This window comes from Quercus robur, chromosome 3 (genome assembly GCF_932294415.1).
Source record: "Quercus robur chromosome 3, dhQueRobu3.1, whole genome shotgun sequence".
Taxonomy (NCBI): Eukaryota; Viridiplantae; Streptophyta; class Magnoliopsida; order Fagales; family Fagaceae; genus Quercus; species Quercus robur.
The window spans coordinates 48862638-48882736 of record NC_065536.1 but is presented as its reverse complement, the minus strand read 5'-3'; the positions used below and the strand labels follow the sequence as shown (position 1 = coordinate 48882736).

Here is a 20099-nt window from a genome sequence, read left to right as displayed (position 1 = left end):
TGTTAATTGAACCATTTTGTATTGTCTAATTAAAGAATTTTGATGTTCATTCAAGGTTTTGAACCAAATATAGTCAATAAATGATTACAATTTACATAATTGGGCTTAATATTTCTATTTTATCAAAATTAAGTCTCAACATAGCAAAATAAATCAAATTAACAAAATTAAACAAAATCTAAAAATTCAAAATTAATCAAACTATTAAATTAAAAATATGTATTCCAAACTGTCAATATTGTGAGTTGGGTCGGGTTACATGTTGAAAATTTTGCGAACCTAAGCCTTAAAAAACAAACCCTGAAAAATTAATCCAAGACATAAGTTGGGCTGGGTCCATAGACTGAATGTAACACGTGCGAGCAGAGAAGACCGGGTACCTTTAAAACAAAAAATCGAGTCAGAACCCGCAGCACACGCACACAACTGTAAAGTGAGTGCATATAACAATTCGACAAGGCGTATATTTCAAACCCTAGGACTTGGCTCACAGTACACACACAGTTCACAACACATATATACACAGTTTCTCTCACAACAACAATCTCCTCTTCTACCAGTCCAGTCCAGACCGTACAACATGGAGTTCTCTCAGGAAGACTTCGATCGCCTCTTGCTGTTCGAGCACGCTCGTAAAACTGCCGAATCTAACTACGCCCAGAACCCCCTTGATGCCGATGTTAGTATCTCTCTGTCTCTGTTAATCTCAATGTTTCATTCTTCAATTTCAACCTCCATTATATTTGACTATGTGTATTTGTGTCTGTGTTTGTATATTATGCTTTCATTTTAATTCTCTATTTTTTTTTTTTGTTGGTTGAACCGTTTATTGGAGTTGATTCACAGTTTTAGCTTTTATGTGTTTGTTATGAACTATTTGGGATACTTAAATTTTAGCATGGTTTGTTAGTTTAAGTGATATGACTTTTTAAATATTCATATATATATTTTTTGGTAAAATAATATTCATATTTTTGGTTCAATGTTACACCACTTAATATTTTTTTTTTAATTGGATGCAAATTTTATCATATTCAACATTGGATTACATGGGTATTCTCTATGCTTGCAAAATTTCAAGATTATCGAAGATTAATAGCAATGTCATCGATCAATTATTTAAATTCAAGTTTTTGTAGTTTAAAATAATTCATAAAAGATGAGTTTATGGGTTGAAAGGTAAATAACATCCAATTGGCATGCATGTTAAGAACATATAGAACATGTGGAATTCAAAATATGAATTCAATAACAAGTTATTGGGTGGTGTAACATTGCTTAGAGTTATATATATATATATATATACACATATATAAAGATGTGAATTATGACATCATCTGTTTGGCTATGTGAATTACTCTGCAGAATCTAACAAAGTGGGGAGGAGCATTGCTGGAGCTATCACAATTTCAAAACATTGCGGATTCAAAGAATATGATTAATGGTATTCTGAATTTCTTATAAAATTAAAACAACACTATGGTATTTTAAATATATACATAATTGAACTGGAATCGCTGTTGCAATGACTTTTTCTTTTTGGAACCGAACTATTTTGATGGGGTAACTTAAAAAAAAAATTGAATTATGTAGATGCTATTTCGAAGTTGGAAGAGGCTTTGCTTGTCGATCCAGTGAAGCATGAGGCATTGTGGTGCCTGGGAAATGCCCAAACCTCTCAGGCATTTCTCACTCCTGACATTGATGAGGCGAAGGTTTTTTTTGATAAGGCACGTGACTATTTCCAAAAAGCAGCGGATGAGGTAAAATTTTAAGTTCCTTAAGTTTTCAATTATATTGTATTTTATAGTTTAAGACTCTTTTAGAAGCTTGATTACTGAATATGTTTTTGCAGAATCCATCCAATGAACTCTACCAGAAGTCCTTGGAAAACACGGATAAGGTATTTTTCAAGCTTTAAATACTATTTCATTTGAACCATAATATCCTATTATACTGCCTTTTCATATAGTCACTCACATCATATGAACATTGCCTGGAAAAGAGGATGTATTGGTTTATTAGGTTGCATGGTAGAACTAGTTATATGGCCGAGAATATACTAAAATCGTGCTTTGCTTAGTGGTTAATTAGAATTTTTAAGTTTGGGAAACATCTATGTAAATTTATTCATTTTATAAATATTACTTTTGTGTCATTTGTTTTAGGGCTGTGGTCTGGGACATATATAATTGGGGTACGGTTGGGATTGAGATTGTGATGAGATTTTCAAAACAATTAGCATTTTGCTGGTAAAGGTGCAAGAAGTATACACTAGTTTAGTGACAATACCCACAGCCATAAATGCACCTTGCAAAATGGCTAATCTCTTTTACTGGTGAATGGTGACTTAGCTAATTATACATAGAAAGGAGACCATATCTAAGAAGAACAGAGCAGCCTGCACTATATGTTGAACTGGGCTTGAACTCATAGGATTGATTAGGTTGTGCATAAGTGTCTTGTTTGGAAAATCTCTCTTTTTAAGGGAATATTGGTTAACGGATTGTCTTTCAAATAAAAAGGTAAAAGTTTTCAATACTTCTCTTCTTAATTTAAACTCAAATGAAGTTAATGAAAAAGAGGTATTGAATTTCAAAGAAATTAAAAGGATAAGTCAGGAAAGTTATTAATATTGCACCCATTGAAATTTTAAAGAGGACCATATTTTTGGAATATCCCAAAATGGAATAGATGACTAACAATAATGGATGGAGGAGTAATTAGTTTCATAGTTTTTTTATCTTACTAATCTGATTCCATTGTTTACTGTTTCTTCTTAGGCGACTGACTTGCACATGGAGATCCACAAGCATGGTCTTGTTCAACAGACTCTGGGTGGTGGGCCATCTGCTTCTTCTAATGAAAAGGTTAGATTATCAAATTATTACTTCACTGTTATTTGCTAAATATTATTTTGAAGGAATAGCACTTTATCTAAGAAGCTTCTATAATCTGTGATGCAAAGAACCTGTTTACTTGGTTGGAGTTCTTCGAGCTTCTATCATAGTTGAAGTGAGAATGCTATGTTTTTCAGGGCTTAACAGATCCTTGACCAACGTCTTCAGTTTTTTTAATAACATCACATCTATCTGAAACTGCAAAAGTCACTCTTTTTTTTGTTTGTGTTTTTGGTTTTTGTAAAGATTTGATGATAGTGTTTCAATATCATGTGCATGGTATTGCAGTTTTAGTTTGGACTAACTACTTTATGGCACTTTAGATTGCTCTTTCACTCAATTGCCCTTTTAGCTTGCTCATTGTTTTCAGCCCTGCTTCCAGATACATATGATATAATAATTTTCTAGGGACTCATGTTTCAACTGTCTCAGCATTTATCAAAAAAAAAAAAAAAAAAAATGTTTCAACTGTCTCAGCTATTCTATGTGAAAAAAGTATGAAAGCTTAAGATTTTTTTTACTGTTAAGTTACGTGCTGGGTCTTAGACCCTTGACCTGACACTCTATCCCATTATTGTCGAGGAGGAAGTCTCATTTTAGCTAGAGCTTATTATTGTAAGATAGCCTGAGATTGGTACAATAAATTCCCAGATTTGGCTAATATCTTGGTAGATCTTGTAATATATGATAATACATCTTGTATTAAATTTGTAACAGATCCCGATTAGATTTTTTAAACTGGTTGTGGTTGGGTCTGGTCTGAATTGGGGTGTTCCCTGTATCAATTGTTTGGTTCAGCTTCATGAAATCCTCCTCATTAATTTTGTGTTCTTTATTCCATCACTTGGTTTCAACTTTCAACCAAATTTCTTAATCAGTCAAATGCTTTGCTGCACATAATGAACAATCTTATAAACTCCCCCTCACCTTCGTCTTCTTCCCCATTTAGGCATCAGTTTCCTATGTGAATTGAAGAGTTGAGATTTGTGGAGGGATTGATTTGGATTAGATGTTTCTGGGTTCTGGGTTCATGTTCAAGCCAGATCTAAATTCATTATTTTTTCTTTTTCCTTTAAAATTGATAATAAAAAATTTATTCATATGCTAATGTGGCATTTATTATTATTTTAGTTGTCATGTAAGTTTTAAGTGTGCCAACAGTGCATACCGTTTGCCACATAAGCATTTTTTTGTTAATGATTTAACGTTAGAGCATTCACATCAAGAATGCTAAAAAAAATATAGCTTTTAGCTAGACAAAACACTACTTTATATATTTTAACACCCCACTTTATAATTTACCAAACATCAAAGGTTTTATATTTTTTACCACTTCATTAAAATATTATTTCTTTATTATTTTTTAGGCAAAAATCCAAAACTGACCCTCTAATTTTTAGCTTTTGTTATTTCAATTCTCTAACTTTCAATTTTGTTATTTCAGTCCTCTAAGTTTCAATTTTTGTCAATGTAGTATTCTGTTAGGTATCAAATACTCCTCCCGTTAAGTTTGGCCTTTTTTAAAAAAAAAATAATAATAATAATTTTCATAATTAAAAGAAAATAGACAAAAAACTGTAAAAAAAAATGTAAGGGGAACAACGTCGTTCCCCTTCCCCTGAAATCAAAACCGGAAAACGAAAAAAGTCAATCTCAATCTCTCTCTCAAGATCAGTCTCTCTCTCTCAAATGCACCATCATATATGCATTATGCTTTAGAGCAGACAAGCACCAAACCTCAATATTTCAACAAACCAACCATAACGCACAAACAAACCCCAACGCAAACACCACACCCTCGCCAATCGACCACCCAGTTAACAGTGAGCATCAGCCATGGGTCACACTCACTGATCGATCACCATCACCATGATTGAGAGAGATCGAGAGACAAACAGAGAGAGAGAGAAATGAAATTGATCTGTGAGAGAGAGAGAGAGAGAGTGAGGGGTACTGAGTTAATCTGAGAGAGTAGCAGTAAGGGTGTTGGCGGTGGCTCTGACTTTGACTTTGGGTCACTGATCTTCTCTTTCACAAGCCAGTATGCTACAAAAAGAGAGAGAGAGAGAGAGAGAGAGAGAGAGAACGAATGGGGAGGCTGAGGATGAAGACTGAAGGGGACCTTGCTTTTTTTTTTTTTACAGCTTTTTTTATTTTTTTTTTTCTTTTAATTACAGAAATTATTTAAAAAAAAAAGGGCCAAACTTAATGGCAGCAGTAACTGAGACCTAACAGAATACCATATTGACAAAAATTGAAACTTAGAGGACTGAAATGACAAAACTGAAAGTTAGAGGACTGAAATGCAAAATCTAAAAGTTAGAGGACTAAAATGACAAAAGCTAAAAGTTAGAGGGTCAGTTTTGGACCTATTTTTTAATTCTTTCTTATTCTCAATCTCATCTCTTCCACAGTTCCACTGCCCACACTGAAACCCACTGCAATACCCAGCCCACTGCCACTGCCCATACCCACTGCCACTGGCCACCACCGCCCACACCCTCTGCCACAGCCACCACCACCCACAACCTCAACCCCAACTGCCAAAATCACAAACAAAAACAAACCCAAAACCAAATAACAAACCCAAAATCAAATCACAAACTCAAACCCACACCCACTGCCACAGCCAGCACCACCCACAACCTCAAACCCCCAACCACAGACCATACCCACACACTATCAACCACCATAAACCGATGGAGAATTTCTCCAACAAAAAAAAAAATACCGACGGAGAGAGGGAGAGAGAGGCTGGTGAAAGAGAGAAGAAAAGAGAGTCCCCAGTGGAAGAAAAAGAAAGAGGAAAAGTGAGAGCTGGTGAAAGAAAGAAGAAAAGAGAGAAGCAAAAAGAGTCCAATGGAAGAAAAAGAAAGAAGAAAAGAGAGAATAGTGAGAGAGAGAGAGAGAGAGAGAGAGAGAGAGAGAGAAATGATATTTTAATTGAAGAGTTATAAAATATTATTATTTTTTATAAGTTTTGAGCTACAGTAGACTGTCAAAAATGACATTTTACTGTAGATAAGTTGCTAAAAAATTTAAGTATAGCAACATTGATGTAGTGTGTTTTGTGGGATGAGTTGCTAAAATGGCTCTTTTTTAAGTTTTTAGCATTCTTGATGTGAATGCTCTTAAAAGTCAAATTGATTGCAAATTAAAAATAACATGGATCAAATTGATTGCTTCTGAAATGTAGGGATCAAATTGACTATGATCCCAAAATGTAGAGACCAAAATGGTATTTTTGCAATAAATTCCCAGATTTGGGTAATATGTTGGTATATCTTCTAACTATCATAATACATCTTGTATTGAATTTGTAACAGATCCCGATTGGATTTTTTAAACCGATTGTGGTTGGGTCTGGTCTGAATTGGGTGTTCCTGTATCAATTGTTTGTTTCGGCTTCTTGAAATCCTTCTCATTAATTTTGTGTTCTTTAGGCCATCACTTGGTTTCAACCATACTTCTTAATCAGTTAAATGCTTTGCTGCACATAATGAACAATCTCATAAACTCCCTTTCACCTTCTCAAGATGTGTGGGTCCCACATGCTATGATGGTGGTCTCATGAGACCTTCCCATTGGATAATTTACCCATCTTCTCTCACCTATTGGAAATATTTCCAGCTTCTCATTCTACAAATATACTCATGCAGTTACATAATCCGGAAGCAGTGAAGCCACTATTTAATCTGATTGTGAATAATTTTATTGGATTTGCTTGGTTGTCAATTTTTGGAATCTGAAAGATGAATTGTTTTGGATAGCATTTGGATAATAACGAAGTTCGGTTCTGGCCTGAGTTGAAATTCGTAACTTGTCTTGGTTACTGCTAATGTCCTGTCATGTTTACATTATGTATTTGGATATTACATTACATATAATCTATGAACGCATATTTGTTTTGTATGTTTTTATTGTGTGGAGTGTCTCCATGATTTAATTACAGTCTATACACCTTGGTTTCTATTTGTGGAAAAATAATAGAGGTAAAACAACGATGAAAGGAAACATTTGATAATTCTTATAAATAAAGGCATATTTCACTCGTTTTACATTACATTCAACTTAATTGTGATTTGTCTGAATTACTCTAGACATGCATGGACATGGGTGCTGTTGTTGCATCATTCCCCAATATACCATCCATTGTCAGGAGAAGTTCTTTATAGGTGCAAATATGCTTCATTTCATTTTTCTTTGAGCTTGCGGTTAAATTATTGTTGTTTTTCCAGACTTCCAAGAAGAAGAAGAAGAGCAGTGATCTCAAATATGACATATTTGGATGGATTATCCTAGCAGTTGGAATTGTTGCATGGGTGGGTATGGCAAAATCCCACGTTCCTCCACCTGCTCCAAGATAGGCCTTTTATCTGCTCCATATTCATGGCTACCTAAGGTTCAAATTTATTCTGATAGATTCATCAAAATTTGGGCTGACAAATTCACCATTCTGGAGATGTAGTAAATTTAGTAGCATGTGATATGCTATCCACATGCTGATTTTGAGTAATAATGTTTCTTTTGCTGATTTGGTTAGGCAGATATATTATTGTTGTTCTCTTGTCAATTTTGGCAATGTAGGCTGATTATCTTAAGCTATTTGTTTTTCATTCATACAGTCTTTGAATATATGATTTTTTAAGTCAGCTTTGGCTTCTTTAAGGTTATATAAGTAATGTTATCGGCATCAACAGGATAAAAGACGCAAGGACGAAAATATCTTCTCTCTTTTTAATAGGTGTGTCACGTGCAGGTCATGCACTGATAATTTGTCTTCTCTTTACGCCCTCACTAGATCAGAACCCACCAACCAAACCACAACAAGCCGATCCTCAACCCAATCCACCAACTCAACCAACGCAACCCAATTAATGATCCACCACCACAACTCGGTTAAAGAGAGGAGAGAGGTCTGAGAGAGAGAGAAGTATGAAAGGAGAAGAAAAAAAAGAGTAGCATTGTTATGGTGAATATTTTTTGCAAATGGCACACCGGATGGAACCACTTTTCAGTTATAAATCTTTTGCTCATAATGAATTTACTCGCTTTAGAGCGTGTATTGTTGCTGGACTTTTTATTTTATTTTTCCTTTTTATCATTCAGAGTGGTGGGAGATTGTTCTCTTTTGTTTTTTGATAATTCAATAATTACAATGAGAATAGGGGGTTTGAATTTTGGATGTTTTTATTGAAAATATTAGAAGATGTCAATCAATTGAATTATAAGACTCTTAGTGGCAATAAATTGCTCATAACGTACATAAAAAAGAGTGTTGTAGTGTTGAGCTTAGAAAATTGAAATTTGCATTTCCATAATAGCTTAATCAGCCACTGCAACCAAGCATGATGCTTGATTCCATCAAATTGCCAAAAGTTTTTGAGATTTCTAATTAGTTAATGGGAAGCACAATTAAAAGGGTAAAATAATATGAGTATGATTCGTGACAAATGATAGTAGCCTATAAGCAGGAAGAGAGAGTGTACGCGGTTGTTCATGTCTTAGAGAACGAATGTGTTTAATTCGACATAGTTTATAGGCTTTCAAAATTTCCTCTTCTTAGGCATCAATACATTGTCAGTTTTATTTAATTGGGCTTCCTCCCAGTTCTCTTACGTAATCCAAACTTCTTTTGCAGTGATTGAAAAATTTGTAAAAATTATTAATTGTAGTTGGAAACTTGGAATTGGATCAAGGCTTACCCTAATTAATGTCAACAGTCAAGATTCCTTTTGCCTCTAGTTGTTGTTTGGTGTTCTTTAAATTTTTGTTTCAAATTTTCAATGCTACAAAATTGATTTGGATGATTGATGACTCTCTGTTTGCAATGAGTTTTTTCGTTTAGGTTTTAGCTTATTTTGTTTATGTACAACTTTTTAAAACTTTATTTTTTTAAATAAAAATATATTTCAGCTCACTTTTAGCAAAAAAAAAAAAACAAAAAAAAAAAAACAAAAAAGCTAATGTTATACAAACTATGAGGAGATTTTGGTGTTTGGTTTGGGGTGGGTGGGGGGGGGGGGGGGTTTGTGTTACATTTGGTTCCTGAGAAAATGAGGGAAAATTAGCTCAAAATCTAGGTTTCTTGTTTAAGTTTTTCACCTTTAAAGTGAATGGATTATGAGATTTGATTTTGATGTTATTGTCTAAGTTTGTTTGCTAGAAAATTAGTTGGTAATTGATGGTGAGATAAGGTTGATGACAACACTTGTTTCTGCTTAGATGTTACCAGTGGAGGAGGATGGGTGATGGATATTTGGGACTGTTTGGTTATATGAATGAAACTTGTTCGGTACAGTTTAGCTATAATAAGTTCTTTTTGTTTTATTTTAAACTCATATAAATTAAAAATACATTAAAAAGTGGTTTTGTTGAGAATATTCCTCTAAAAATGATTATTCCATCTTAACTCAGTGTCATTTACCACGAGGGAAGTTTTGGGGGGGGGGGGGGGGGGAGTGTCAATTATTTTGATAATTGGAAACACAATATCATTTTTTGAAAATAAGGTATGGCGAGTCTAATTTCACCATACCTTAAAGGTGATACCTAAATTTTAAGAAGTTTGCTAAGATAATAGTAGTATAATTATATAATTAAACGGGCTCAATTAATTTGAATGGAAATCATTTACAAAAAGAGATTATGAAATGTAAATCCTAGAAAATAACAAGTCTAATCAAGTTTTATGTCTTATGTAACCAAGGAATTAGTAGTAATCCCTTCATCCCCTTTTTATGAAGTAAAAAACTCACGTATCTTTTATTTTTTTTAAGGAAAATGTTGAGGGCGGCTAGAGTCTTGAGTATATTATTTTAGAAAAATGTGAGAATTGTGATAATTGGCATGAGGACATTATCAAATTATGCACAATGTAACTTTAAGCTATATTACATTACCTGATCATTTTTTATTGGATTAATATTTAGAAAATTCGATCAATGGATTACATGTTTTTTATATTCTTAATACACACTTCAAATTTCACGTTAATCAAATACTATTTTCTATTCAATCCATAAACTCTTCTTTTATGCATAATTTCAAAATACAAAAAATTGAAATTTATACATTTTATAGAATAAATAGTTATGGATCTATGATTATCTTGAAATTTAGTAATAAAGTATCCGAATAAATTTGATTATAATGCAGATTGTTTCCGGATTGCAAGAGAAAGTATAGATCTGTAAAGGAGTATAAATCTCCATAAAGAAGAAAAATGTCTAAGTGGCAAGCAAGAAATGATCCCCCAAATGTATGATAGTATAGTAACTAAAAAGAGATCAAGACTAATTTAGCAATTATTCTTTAGAATGCTTTGATTCTACCATTAGAGTTACCAAACATTATCTAATTAAGTATTCATTTAGGTTATATGAGCCAAACTAACAGTCAAGAATTTAATTGAACTTGACCTGTCAATGAGTTGGGATTACATGTGGCCTATAAATCAAGCCAATAATTTAGTGTTCAACTATTTAATTCTAATGTCTCAATTAGCTAGTAATCAATTATAAATTATAAATTAATTATTCATGTGGCTTTGGCAGCGATGGTGGTTTTTTTCTTAGAAGTAATTTTGGTTTTGGATAAGCCAACAGGTCTTAATGGCCTACCTGTAAGAATGAATTTTTTCAGGATTATCTGGTCATGGAAGTATGGTATGGAATGCACGGAACAACATATAAATCTTTGTTGAATTTATAAAGATCGACCCAAGAATCAGGCTTGTGTTGCTGTTTTAGGCCCACCACTTTCTCTTAATGGAATGCAGTGTTGTGCAAGCAGGCAAAATTTAGCAGGTACACCCCTCCAATAGTGGAAAGAAATCTCAGACAACTATCAATTCTATAATGATAATTGATAATCGTAAAGATTTTTCTAAGTGCAGTGGTTGGCGTGTCATGTACATTTATGTAATTGGTAAATACTATGATAATAAATAATGTATCGAAAGCTATGCAAGGATATTCCACTTTATAAGGAGATCTCCTAGCTAGAAGGGTCTTACTCTTGCTAAAGAAATATATATGCATATATTATATTAAATTTGTGCCTGAAAGACTACAAGCTTTTGCATTTTTATTTAACAAAAGTGAAATTCTTTTTTTTTGTCTCACTCTTGTTGGTGGAATCTATACTCATGGTCATTGTCCTAGACGTATTTTTCTTCCCACCTTCATAGGCCATTATCTTTGTTCTTTCATCCAAAGTAATGGGCTGCGCCAATAGTGGTGTGTTTTATATTCCCCTTAGCCACGCTTTGTGCAAAGTTGAGTCCTCATGATCCTGATAGAAAACTCAAGGGTGTGGTGAGGTTTTGTTGGTGAAGAAGCATCCACGCCATCTTCTTTTGCTTTTCTCTAATTAAATATTCTGAGATTACAACTCCTCCTCCTCCTCCTCTGGTGTGTAATATAATAAAAAAGTTTCTCTTAGCATTTAGTTTTATAGGCCCCAATGATATTGGACCCTTTTGGATGAGAGCAACAAGTGAATAATGTACTATTGCCCATTGGGCAGTACTGCTTGAAGCTTCTCTCACTTTTGTCTTTGAATTGTGTTTATTTCTGGTTGGGAGAGAGGTGGTAGCTAGTTGTTAGCAAAATTTAGAGAGTTCTGATTTGTGTCTACTAAAGATGACGAAGTTTATACATATCAAATGCGATTGGTATAAATTCAAGAGTGGATTTTAGAGTAATAGGTGACGATTGATTAACTATTAAGGACTCTCCACCAAGTCCTCCCCTATCTGCTTAGAGTGGAATTGCTATTTATTTAGTGAGAAATATATTGGATATCCTTGCAAAAATATATGTATCTTATTAGATAGTTCGTATCAAAAAAGCATATCTTATTGGATAGGTTCAGCTTTACAAAGCTCTTATACAATATTTGGAAGATCTAGCATAGTTTTTTTTGTCTTTGTTAATCAATTGGTCTACGTCCTCACAGTGAATCTTCCCAGAAACTTCTCCAGGGTCCCTAGTGCTGTGACTCAAAGTGAGTATTGACGAATACAATCATGCTGTTTATTAAATGAGCTATTGTTTCAAAAAATTTTAAATCAACCACACAGTTCTAACACTGTTTAAGCAGACAAAATGGTGTGATAAATATTGGTTTTCATAACTGTTGCAATATTATTCAGCATTCAAAATAACTAAGGTGTAAAATTTTAAAATGCAGCTCAAAAGTGACAACTATATAACTGTATGATTGCTAATCTGTCTGCTGTTGCAAACAACTGTATAAAGCTACAATAGGAGTAGCTTTTTCTGGAAGGACTTGTAAATTTAGTTGAAACATCAAATTGTCAAACTAAAAACGAATACATTTTACATAGATGAAGTGAGTCGTCTCAGCTTGAAGCTCAAAAGTATTGTCCATATCTAAAATAGGAGTCGTCAGGGGCGGCGCTAAAGCAAATTCAGGGGGTTCATTTGAACCCCCTGACTTCAAAATAAAAAGCTATATATATATATATAAAATATTTTTTTGTTAGCCTAATACTTTAATTTATTTTTAAAAATATTTTTTTTGCACACTCTAACCTAAATTTTGCACATCTTTATTATAAGTATTTTTTACTTTAAAGAATAAAAAGTAAGTTTTTTTTTTTTTTTTTTTGTTTTTTTTGGAAACCGAATAAAGAGTAAGTGTTTATGAATTGTAAGTGTAATTTTTTTTAATAAATTTATATTATATGTGTGTGAGTGTGTTTAATATTAATTATATACATTACTTTTTGTTATAATGTTACGTATTTGTGTAAATTATGATATATGTGGATGTTTGTTTGTACAGTATAAATATAATATAATTTTATATAATTTAATAATTAAGAAATATAGAAGGTTTTTTTTTTAATTTTTTTTTTAAACATGTGTGCTGTATTGTTATCATATTATAATAACTTTTTGTAATAAAAGTAGTAAAATTCAAGAAAACAATTGTAAAGTTAATGATTGTTCAAGCATTATCACCGCACACTCTTAGTGTGATGGTCACTTCATAAGTATAAGTGCTTGTGAGGTGTAGGGGGTAAGGGTCGGGGTTCAAGTCTCTAGGAGGGAGTTTCGCACATATATATACACTTAGATTAGGTTGTATAATTTATGTATGAAGAAGTGTGATTGTGTGCATTAATAATTAATACGAAGCCAATGAGTTCAAATTAGTCATTTAGTCAAAAATATTTTTATGAAAAGAAAGTCAAATAGATAATAACAACTTTATAAAGATAAAAATGTTAGACAAACTTAACAAAATAAAATGATCATAGACTTATAGCTACCCACATTAGCAATAGATATTCATAATGAACTATCATGTAACATTCAAAATTTAAAAACTTGTAGAATAAAATTGTAAAACTTTATGTATTATTTTTTTCTTCTTCGATAATTCAATATATTCAAGTTTTCTTTTTATTAAAATTTTGTAGTGACCCCTCTAAACAAAATTTTTGGAGCTGCCACTGGGAGTCGTGATAAATAAAAAAAATTATGAAATCGATTTTGAAGTTAGGCTAGATCTATTGATTAGGATAAAATTTAATTAGATATAGTACCTTAGATTCCCCTTTCAAGATTCAACCATGTGAATGTTTAACTAAAAAATATACTTCCATTCCATGAGAAAAAATCCACATGGTATAATCTTAGAAAGAGAATCTAAGTAACAACAGCTAAGTACTGTATTTAAGTCTTACCCTATTGGTTTTATTATAGAATTTGGGTTGGCCCAGTTCCAAATACTCGTAATTTTTTTAACCATAAAATAATTTTAAATGAAGTATGAGACTGGGGGAGCCCAAATCTGAATTCAATGCCTCCTTTTATGATAGAGGTTAGTTTGCAGGCAGGTGCAAATATATATATATATATATTTTTTTTTTTTTTTTCTATGTTCAAGTCAGAGATATTAGGAGAGATTTGAAGTTCGTCACCATTGAAACAAGCGCAACATATAAAGGACTACTGGACATCACACAACTTTAGAGTTTAGATGTTATATCTTAGGATATCTAATTAAATTCAACTATGTAGTTGAATCAATACGATCACATGTGAACTATATAGTTAAATTTAATTATCATTAAGAAAAGATAACATGTTTTGTGTTGCATTTATTATTGCAAATATATGAATGAATTTAATTAGAGAATCTAAGATATAATTCTTAGAGAAATGTGCAAAATTTTTAACAAACTTTGAATAATCCTACATTTAACCCCTTAAGATCTGAAATGAAATGAAATTGTTCAAATTAATAGATTTTATATTTTTGGGCAAATGCTTTACAATATTGTAATTTGGCCAAATCACAATTTAGTCCCACAAAATTTTCAATAACTACATTTCACCCTTTAAAGTTTGGACTAAAAATGAAATTCTAAACCTTATTTTTGTATTGGTGAGTTACACGCATTTAGTGGGTTTTGAACCTATGATCTCTCTACATCTCATTAGTATGGAAGACTGAAGTACAAGTTTTTTTTTTTTTGTTTTTTGTTTTTTTTTTTTTTTTTTTAAGAAAGAGAATGAAGTACAAGTTAAAGTAAATTTTTTTTTTTGATGGACGAGTTAAAGTAATATTAAAACCTTCTTGTAAAATTATATGAATAAATCCATCTTTACAGCTTTGTTTGGTACAATTTAAAAATGAAATTAAGATAGTTTATTCTTTTAAACATATCCCTTTTTTTTTTTCTAATTCGATAGTCGAGGGAGGTAGATCTAAAATTTTAAACCATAGACATCTTATTTGGAAACACCAAGAAATGGCATTGGAGCTACAAGGCTCTTGGCTTAAATACATGTTGTGTTTTTTTTTTTAAAAATAAATTTTAATATGATAGAATTTAAACCTATGACATTTGCACTATGATGATTGTTTTCTATCATCATGCCAAGACATAAATTAGTTTTTAGTATAGGAGAGATTTGAATTTTGGATCTCTTATTTGATGACAAGAGACTTTACCAGTTAAGTTAACTGGAACCCGCTAAATACACATTTTAAAACCCTTTCATTTGTTTAAAAATACAATTTCATCAAATATTAACTTATTTTCACCTTACCAAAATAACTATTAATTTATTAATAACTTTAAAATCACAAAAAAATTCACAATTATGATGTAGCAAGTTAGTAATGATAAAAATAGTGTAACCAATGCATTCATATATACAAGAATCAATAATAATTAGTGAACTTAATTGTTATGAAAAATATTTTTAACTCAATTAACACTTTTTGGTATCTCTAATAGAGATGTCCAAGGTTAAAATAATCACTTCTTCAACAATCAAATTATTAGTATTTTTTAGAAAAAATTTTTAAAAAAATTATTTTTAACCTTAGGGTCTGTTTGGATACAATTTATTTTGTTGAAACTGAAAACTTATTGCTAAAAGTACTGTAGATAAAAGTAAAAGTTAGCTGAAATAATACAGTGGAGCGCATGAATAGTAGCAAAAAGTGCAATGAGACCCATAAATAATTGCAAAAATAAACTAAATAGTGAAATAATTTTCATTTTTTATTGGTATCTAAATAGAGGGTTAATAAACTATACCAATAGTCCGTACACCGTATGCAAGCTGATGCAAGTGCTTATACGTGCTCGCAATGATGAAGTCCGTGCTTTTCTCCAATGGGCTTGGAGAAGGCCCACATGAGCTGCTCGAATTACTCTTAAGTCTTTAACCATGGTTAGCAAAAATGACCAAAACTTGAACCAGAATCACTTTCCACATGCTATATATTCAAGTCACCCACACATGCAATCCTCACACGACAGACGTCTATCTCTAATACAATATCACTAGCTTTCTATCTTTTCTCAATTACCATTTCCAAATCCCTCTTTCGGTTTTGGAAAAAAAAAAAAGATATGAAGTCCTTAAGTATAGCCAACCTCTCTCTTTTACTGCTTTGTATTGGAGCCACACACCAAACTCCATGGCCTTTCACTCTACTATTTCCCTTTTTGTTTCTCTTAGCTATCCTTCTGAACTATTGGCTTGTCCCTGGAGGCTTTGCATGGAGAAACCATAACCAAAACTCTCCCAAACTGAATGGTCCAAGTGGCTGGCCTATACTGGGCACTTTACCTGACCAAATGGGTGCTCTTGCTCATCGCAAACTAGCTGCCATGGCTTCATCATATGGCGCAACTAGGCTCATGGCATTTAGTCTTGGAACCACACGTGCAATCATAAGCAGCGATCCTGATACTGCTAAGGAAATCCTATGTGGGTCTTCCTTTTCAGACCGACCTGTAAAAGTTTCAGCTCGTTTGCTAATGTTTGAGCGTGCCATTGGGTTCGCTCCCTACGATAACTACTGGCGCCACCTTCGTAGACTTGCTGCAAATTACATGTTCTCACCTAGGAGAATTTCGAGCCTAGAGGGACTGAGGCAACGTGTGGCTAATGAAATGTTGGGGGGAGTGTTGAAGGAGATGAAATTGAGAGGGGTTGTGGAATTGAGAGGCATATTGCAAAAGGGTTCTCTAAGTAACATATTAGAGAGTGTGTTTGGAAGTTGTGTGGAGCTAGAAAGAGAGGAGTTGGGTGATATGGTTAGAGAAGGGTATGATCTTATTGCAAAATACAATTGGGAGGACTATTTTCCACTAAGGTTTTTGGACTTTTCTGGGGTGAAGAGAAGGTGTCATAGATTGGCTGGTCAGGTTAATAGTGTTGTGGGGAAGATGATTAAAGAGAGAAAAAGAGCTGGAGAGTTCAGTAGTGGTAATGATTTGCTTAGTTCTTTGTTGTCTTTGCCTATGGAGGATCAACTCAGTGACTCAGACATGGTTGCTGTCTTGTGGGTAAGGACTCTCTTTCTCACCATACACTGTATCACACGCATGCATACACTTGTCACACTCTGGTGGTGAGTGGGTTAGGATATGGGACAGGGTTGATGTTATGATATGATATTTTTTGGGCTAAATATTATCTTCACTCAGTGTTATAATAGGCGATGATGAAGATTGTGTTTAATTTCCTATTTCATATATTATTCTTGTCATTTCTAGCTAATATAAAGTTAAGAATATTTTAGGAAAATCATTACATCTTTACAGTTTTATTAATAATCCTTTGTTGTTTTAAACCAAAATATATAAATTATATGTAAAAAATACACACACATATATATATAACTAATAATTCAATAAAATATGTATACCCAAAACTCATAGGAAAATCTGAATTTGAATCCCCTATCATCCAATTATTGGAAAAAAAAAATCCCATAAGATAAAGAAATTAATTAGTAATTATCCTCCTTCATAGCAACAAGTTTTAACATGATATGATAATCTAGATCATCATTCTTCTCTTTTTGAGAAACAAATAAACATAAACACAAAAATAGAGAATAAAATTATAACACAAAAGCATATTACAAACTCCACTTAAAAGCTATAATAATCTAAATCATCCATATTAATTTATGAAGATTGGTGTACAACTATAATGTTTGTTTTATATGAAGATCTCATATATAAGAATTCAAAAGGATGTTATTCATAACAAATTCATAAAAGAAATTTTCTAAATATTGTTGCATACTTTACTTCCCAAGTATACAATAACAAAACTTAGTTACATAAATATTAAATAGTACTCAATAAGGAATCAAAGTTAAAATCTTTGTTTTTTTTTTTTTTTTGAGCAATTAAAATCTTTGTTTTATTCCTATATGTTTTTCCATCTTTAATTTTGATTGTTCTAAGATTTATTCTCTTTTTTGCTAACATAAGATTTATTCTCTTTTCGCTTTTATTATATATTCTCCTCGTGATATTGCTTGGAATTTCAATTTCCTTCTCAGCTAGGTTGACAGTTTTTTTTTTTTTTTTGGGGGGGGGGGGGATAAAATTAAAGATATTTGAGAAATTTCATATTTATTCCCTAGTTATCGTTTTACAAAAACTTTTTGTAGAACCTTAAATCTGTCGATTCATGTAGTCCATATCAATATTGAGCAATGAAAGTTGGCTTTTTAGATTCGGGCACAATGATTATGAGTTTGTGACATGACGCCATTACCAAACACTGTGCATATGATTGGTAGTTGACTAAAAGTATTGCAATCTAGCTATAAGAGTCATATATAATATTTTGTCGTGGTACACTTCGTTAGCTTTTAACTTTTCTTTATGTTATTTTATAGTGTGCGTTATCTCATACTTACATATTAGATTGTCTGGTAAGTTGTAATCCAATTCTTCCATTTTGGGGTTTTTCCTTCTCATTTTTAGGTTGAACTATATATAGCAATAACTGATAAAAAATCTGACATCAAAACTTGGCTTGTGGGTACTGGGTCGTCCTTTTAAGCCCAGCTAGATCATCAACAAATTAAAATAACTATTTTTTTTGGGGATTTACTATATTATAGTGCCTTGTGGATGTGGGTTCCACTTTCCACGTTCAACATTCTTTCTCTTGTGACATATCAAAAAAAAAAAAAAAAATTCTTTCTCTTGTGACACATATAAACTATATATTATATTATTTGGGACTGCGAATATTTTTTACATGCAAATAAAGATATTAATTTTGTGCACTCTTTATGATCTTATACTATATATCCATTTTTTTTTTCAGGAAATGATTTTTAGAGGAACTGATACTGTTGCTATACTTCTGGAGTGGATTATGGCAAGGATGGTTTTGCACCAAGACATTCAGGCAAAAGCACAGCATGAGCTTGACACGTGCGTTGGAAATCACAGGCACGTGCAAGACTCTGACATACAAAATCTACCTTACCTCCAAGCCATAGTGAAGGAAGTTCTTCGTATGCACCCTCCGGGCCCATTACTCTCGTGGGCCCGCCTTGCTGTCCATGATGTCCACGTTGGAAAGGTCTTTGTGCCAGCTGGCACAACAGCAATGGTCAACATGTGGGCCATAACCCATGACTCAACTATTTGGAAGGACCCATGGGCCTTCAAGCCCGAAAGGTTTATTGAAGAGGATGTGTCTATTATGGGCTCTGATTTGAGGCTTGCACCATTTGGGTCTGGCCGCAGGGCATGCCCTGGCAAGGCATTAGGCTTAGCCACGGTGCACTTGTGGCTTGGAAGGCTTCTCCACCAATATAGGTGGCTTCCGGCACAGCCGGTTGATCTTTCTGAATGCTTGAACCTCTCTCTCGAAATGAAGAAGCCGCTGGCGTGTCGCGTGGTTCATCGGTGTGTGGGATTATGAGCTCATGAAGCTAGTGAATGTAATTTGAACTTTGTACATTTAAAAAAAAAAAGGTGTGATTAAGTATGTAGTATGTCCAATATTTGTGTGTCTTGAGTTAAGTTTTTGGGGGGCACTGAACTGAACCTACAAACCTCAAAAAAAAAAAAAAAATGTAATGTAAGTTCAGTAGTGTCCCGTGGACATTGTAAGCTTTTGTTGAATTACTTAATGAAGTTGCTTGAGTTTATGTACGTAGCATCTGAAATGGTATGGTTCAACTGATTCAATCAAGTTCAGCAAAAAAGAAGACTCGGAGGTCTACTTGTTTTATTGTCATCTAATTCCATATGATTAGTCCAAAGAAAGACAAACGTAATCTCAGATATTACATTCCTTTACATAAATTAAAACAAATATTGTTTCTCAAAAAAAAAAAAAAATTAAAACAAATATTAGATTTCAAATATAAATTCAAAGTCCAACATTTATATCCTGAATTCAAGCACAGTGCTTATTGCTTAAGCTTCTATAGTATTTTCATACAAATTAAGCAGCTTCTACTGGAATCCTTGTTGACATCATACCGCAATTAGAATGGAGCTGAAAGGTGCTTTGTTTTGTTTAATCTTTTAGTAGCAATCAATTCTTTATATCATCCAAAAAGAAACCGAAAGTCATGGTTGTCAAGGAATTAGATTGGAGTTCAAATGTTCTTTGTTTTGTTAATTCTTTCGGGAATAATCTTTTTTTACCAACTAACAAAGGCTATTGGTGTATTGTTTTTTGCTGCTAGATCCCATCAAGGGATGGACTTTATCCACTGACTCCACATTTAACAGGTGAGGACTGAGGAGGTATCACTTACACACATCAATAATTTTCCTTTTTGGAAAAAAAAAAACAATAAATTAAGGAATCCAAACTTACAAAATCTATTCACTAAATGAGTGCAACTCATTGGCGTAATTGATAG

General features: G+C 32.7%; 2 protein-coding genes across 2 annotated transcripts; both read left to right on the top strand.

The window, feature by feature from the left end:
* The first annotated feature begins 417 nt into the window (after positions 1–417).
* Positions 418–7520, top strand: LOC126718168 (mitochondrial import receptor subunit TOM20). The gene is made up of 6 exons (XM_050420254.1): positions 418–679; positions 1366–1444; positions 1594–1763; positions 1856–1903; positions 2784–2870; positions 7139–7520. Exons 1-6 carry the CDS (start codon positions 581–583, stop codon positions 7265–7267), a joined length of 612 nt encoding a protein of 203 aa, XP_050276211.1. The 5' UTR covers positions 418–580; the 3' UTR covers positions 7268–7520.
* Positions 7521–15693: 8173 nt separating this feature from the next.
* Positions 15694–19377, top strand: LOC126718167 (cytochrome P450 78A5-like). The gene is made up of 2 exons (XM_050420253.1): positions 15694–16749; positions 18539–19377. The coding sequence occupies exons 1-2, from the start codon at positions 15808–15810 to the stop codon at positions 19142–19144; spliced, it is 1548 nt and encodes a 515-aa protein (XP_050276210.1). The 5' UTR covers positions 15694–15807; the 3' UTR covers positions 19145–19377.
* The last annotated feature ends 722 nt before the right edge of the window (positions 19378–20099 follow it).

Coding starts and splice junctions, on each gene's coding strand:
- LOC126718167 (XM_050420253.1), top strand. CDS start 15,808: ATGAAGTCCTTAAGTATAGCCAACCTCTCTCTTTTACTGCTTTGTATT. Junction 16,750..18,538: donor ACATGGTTGCTGTCTTGTGG/GTAAGGACTCTC, acceptor TTTTTTTTTCAG/GAAATGATTTTTAGAGGAAC.
- LOC126718168 (XM_050420254.1), top strand. CDS start 581: ATGGAGTTCTCTCAGGAAGACTTCGATCGCCTCTTGCTGTTCGAGCAC. Junction 1,904..2,783: donor CCTTGGAAAACACGGATAAG/GTATTTTTCAAG, acceptor GTTTCTTCTTAG/GCGACTGACTTGCACATGGA. Junction 2,871..7,138: donor CTGCTTCTTCTAATGAAAAG/GTTAGATTATCA, acceptor TTGTTTTTCCAG/ACTTCCAAGAAGAAGAAGAA.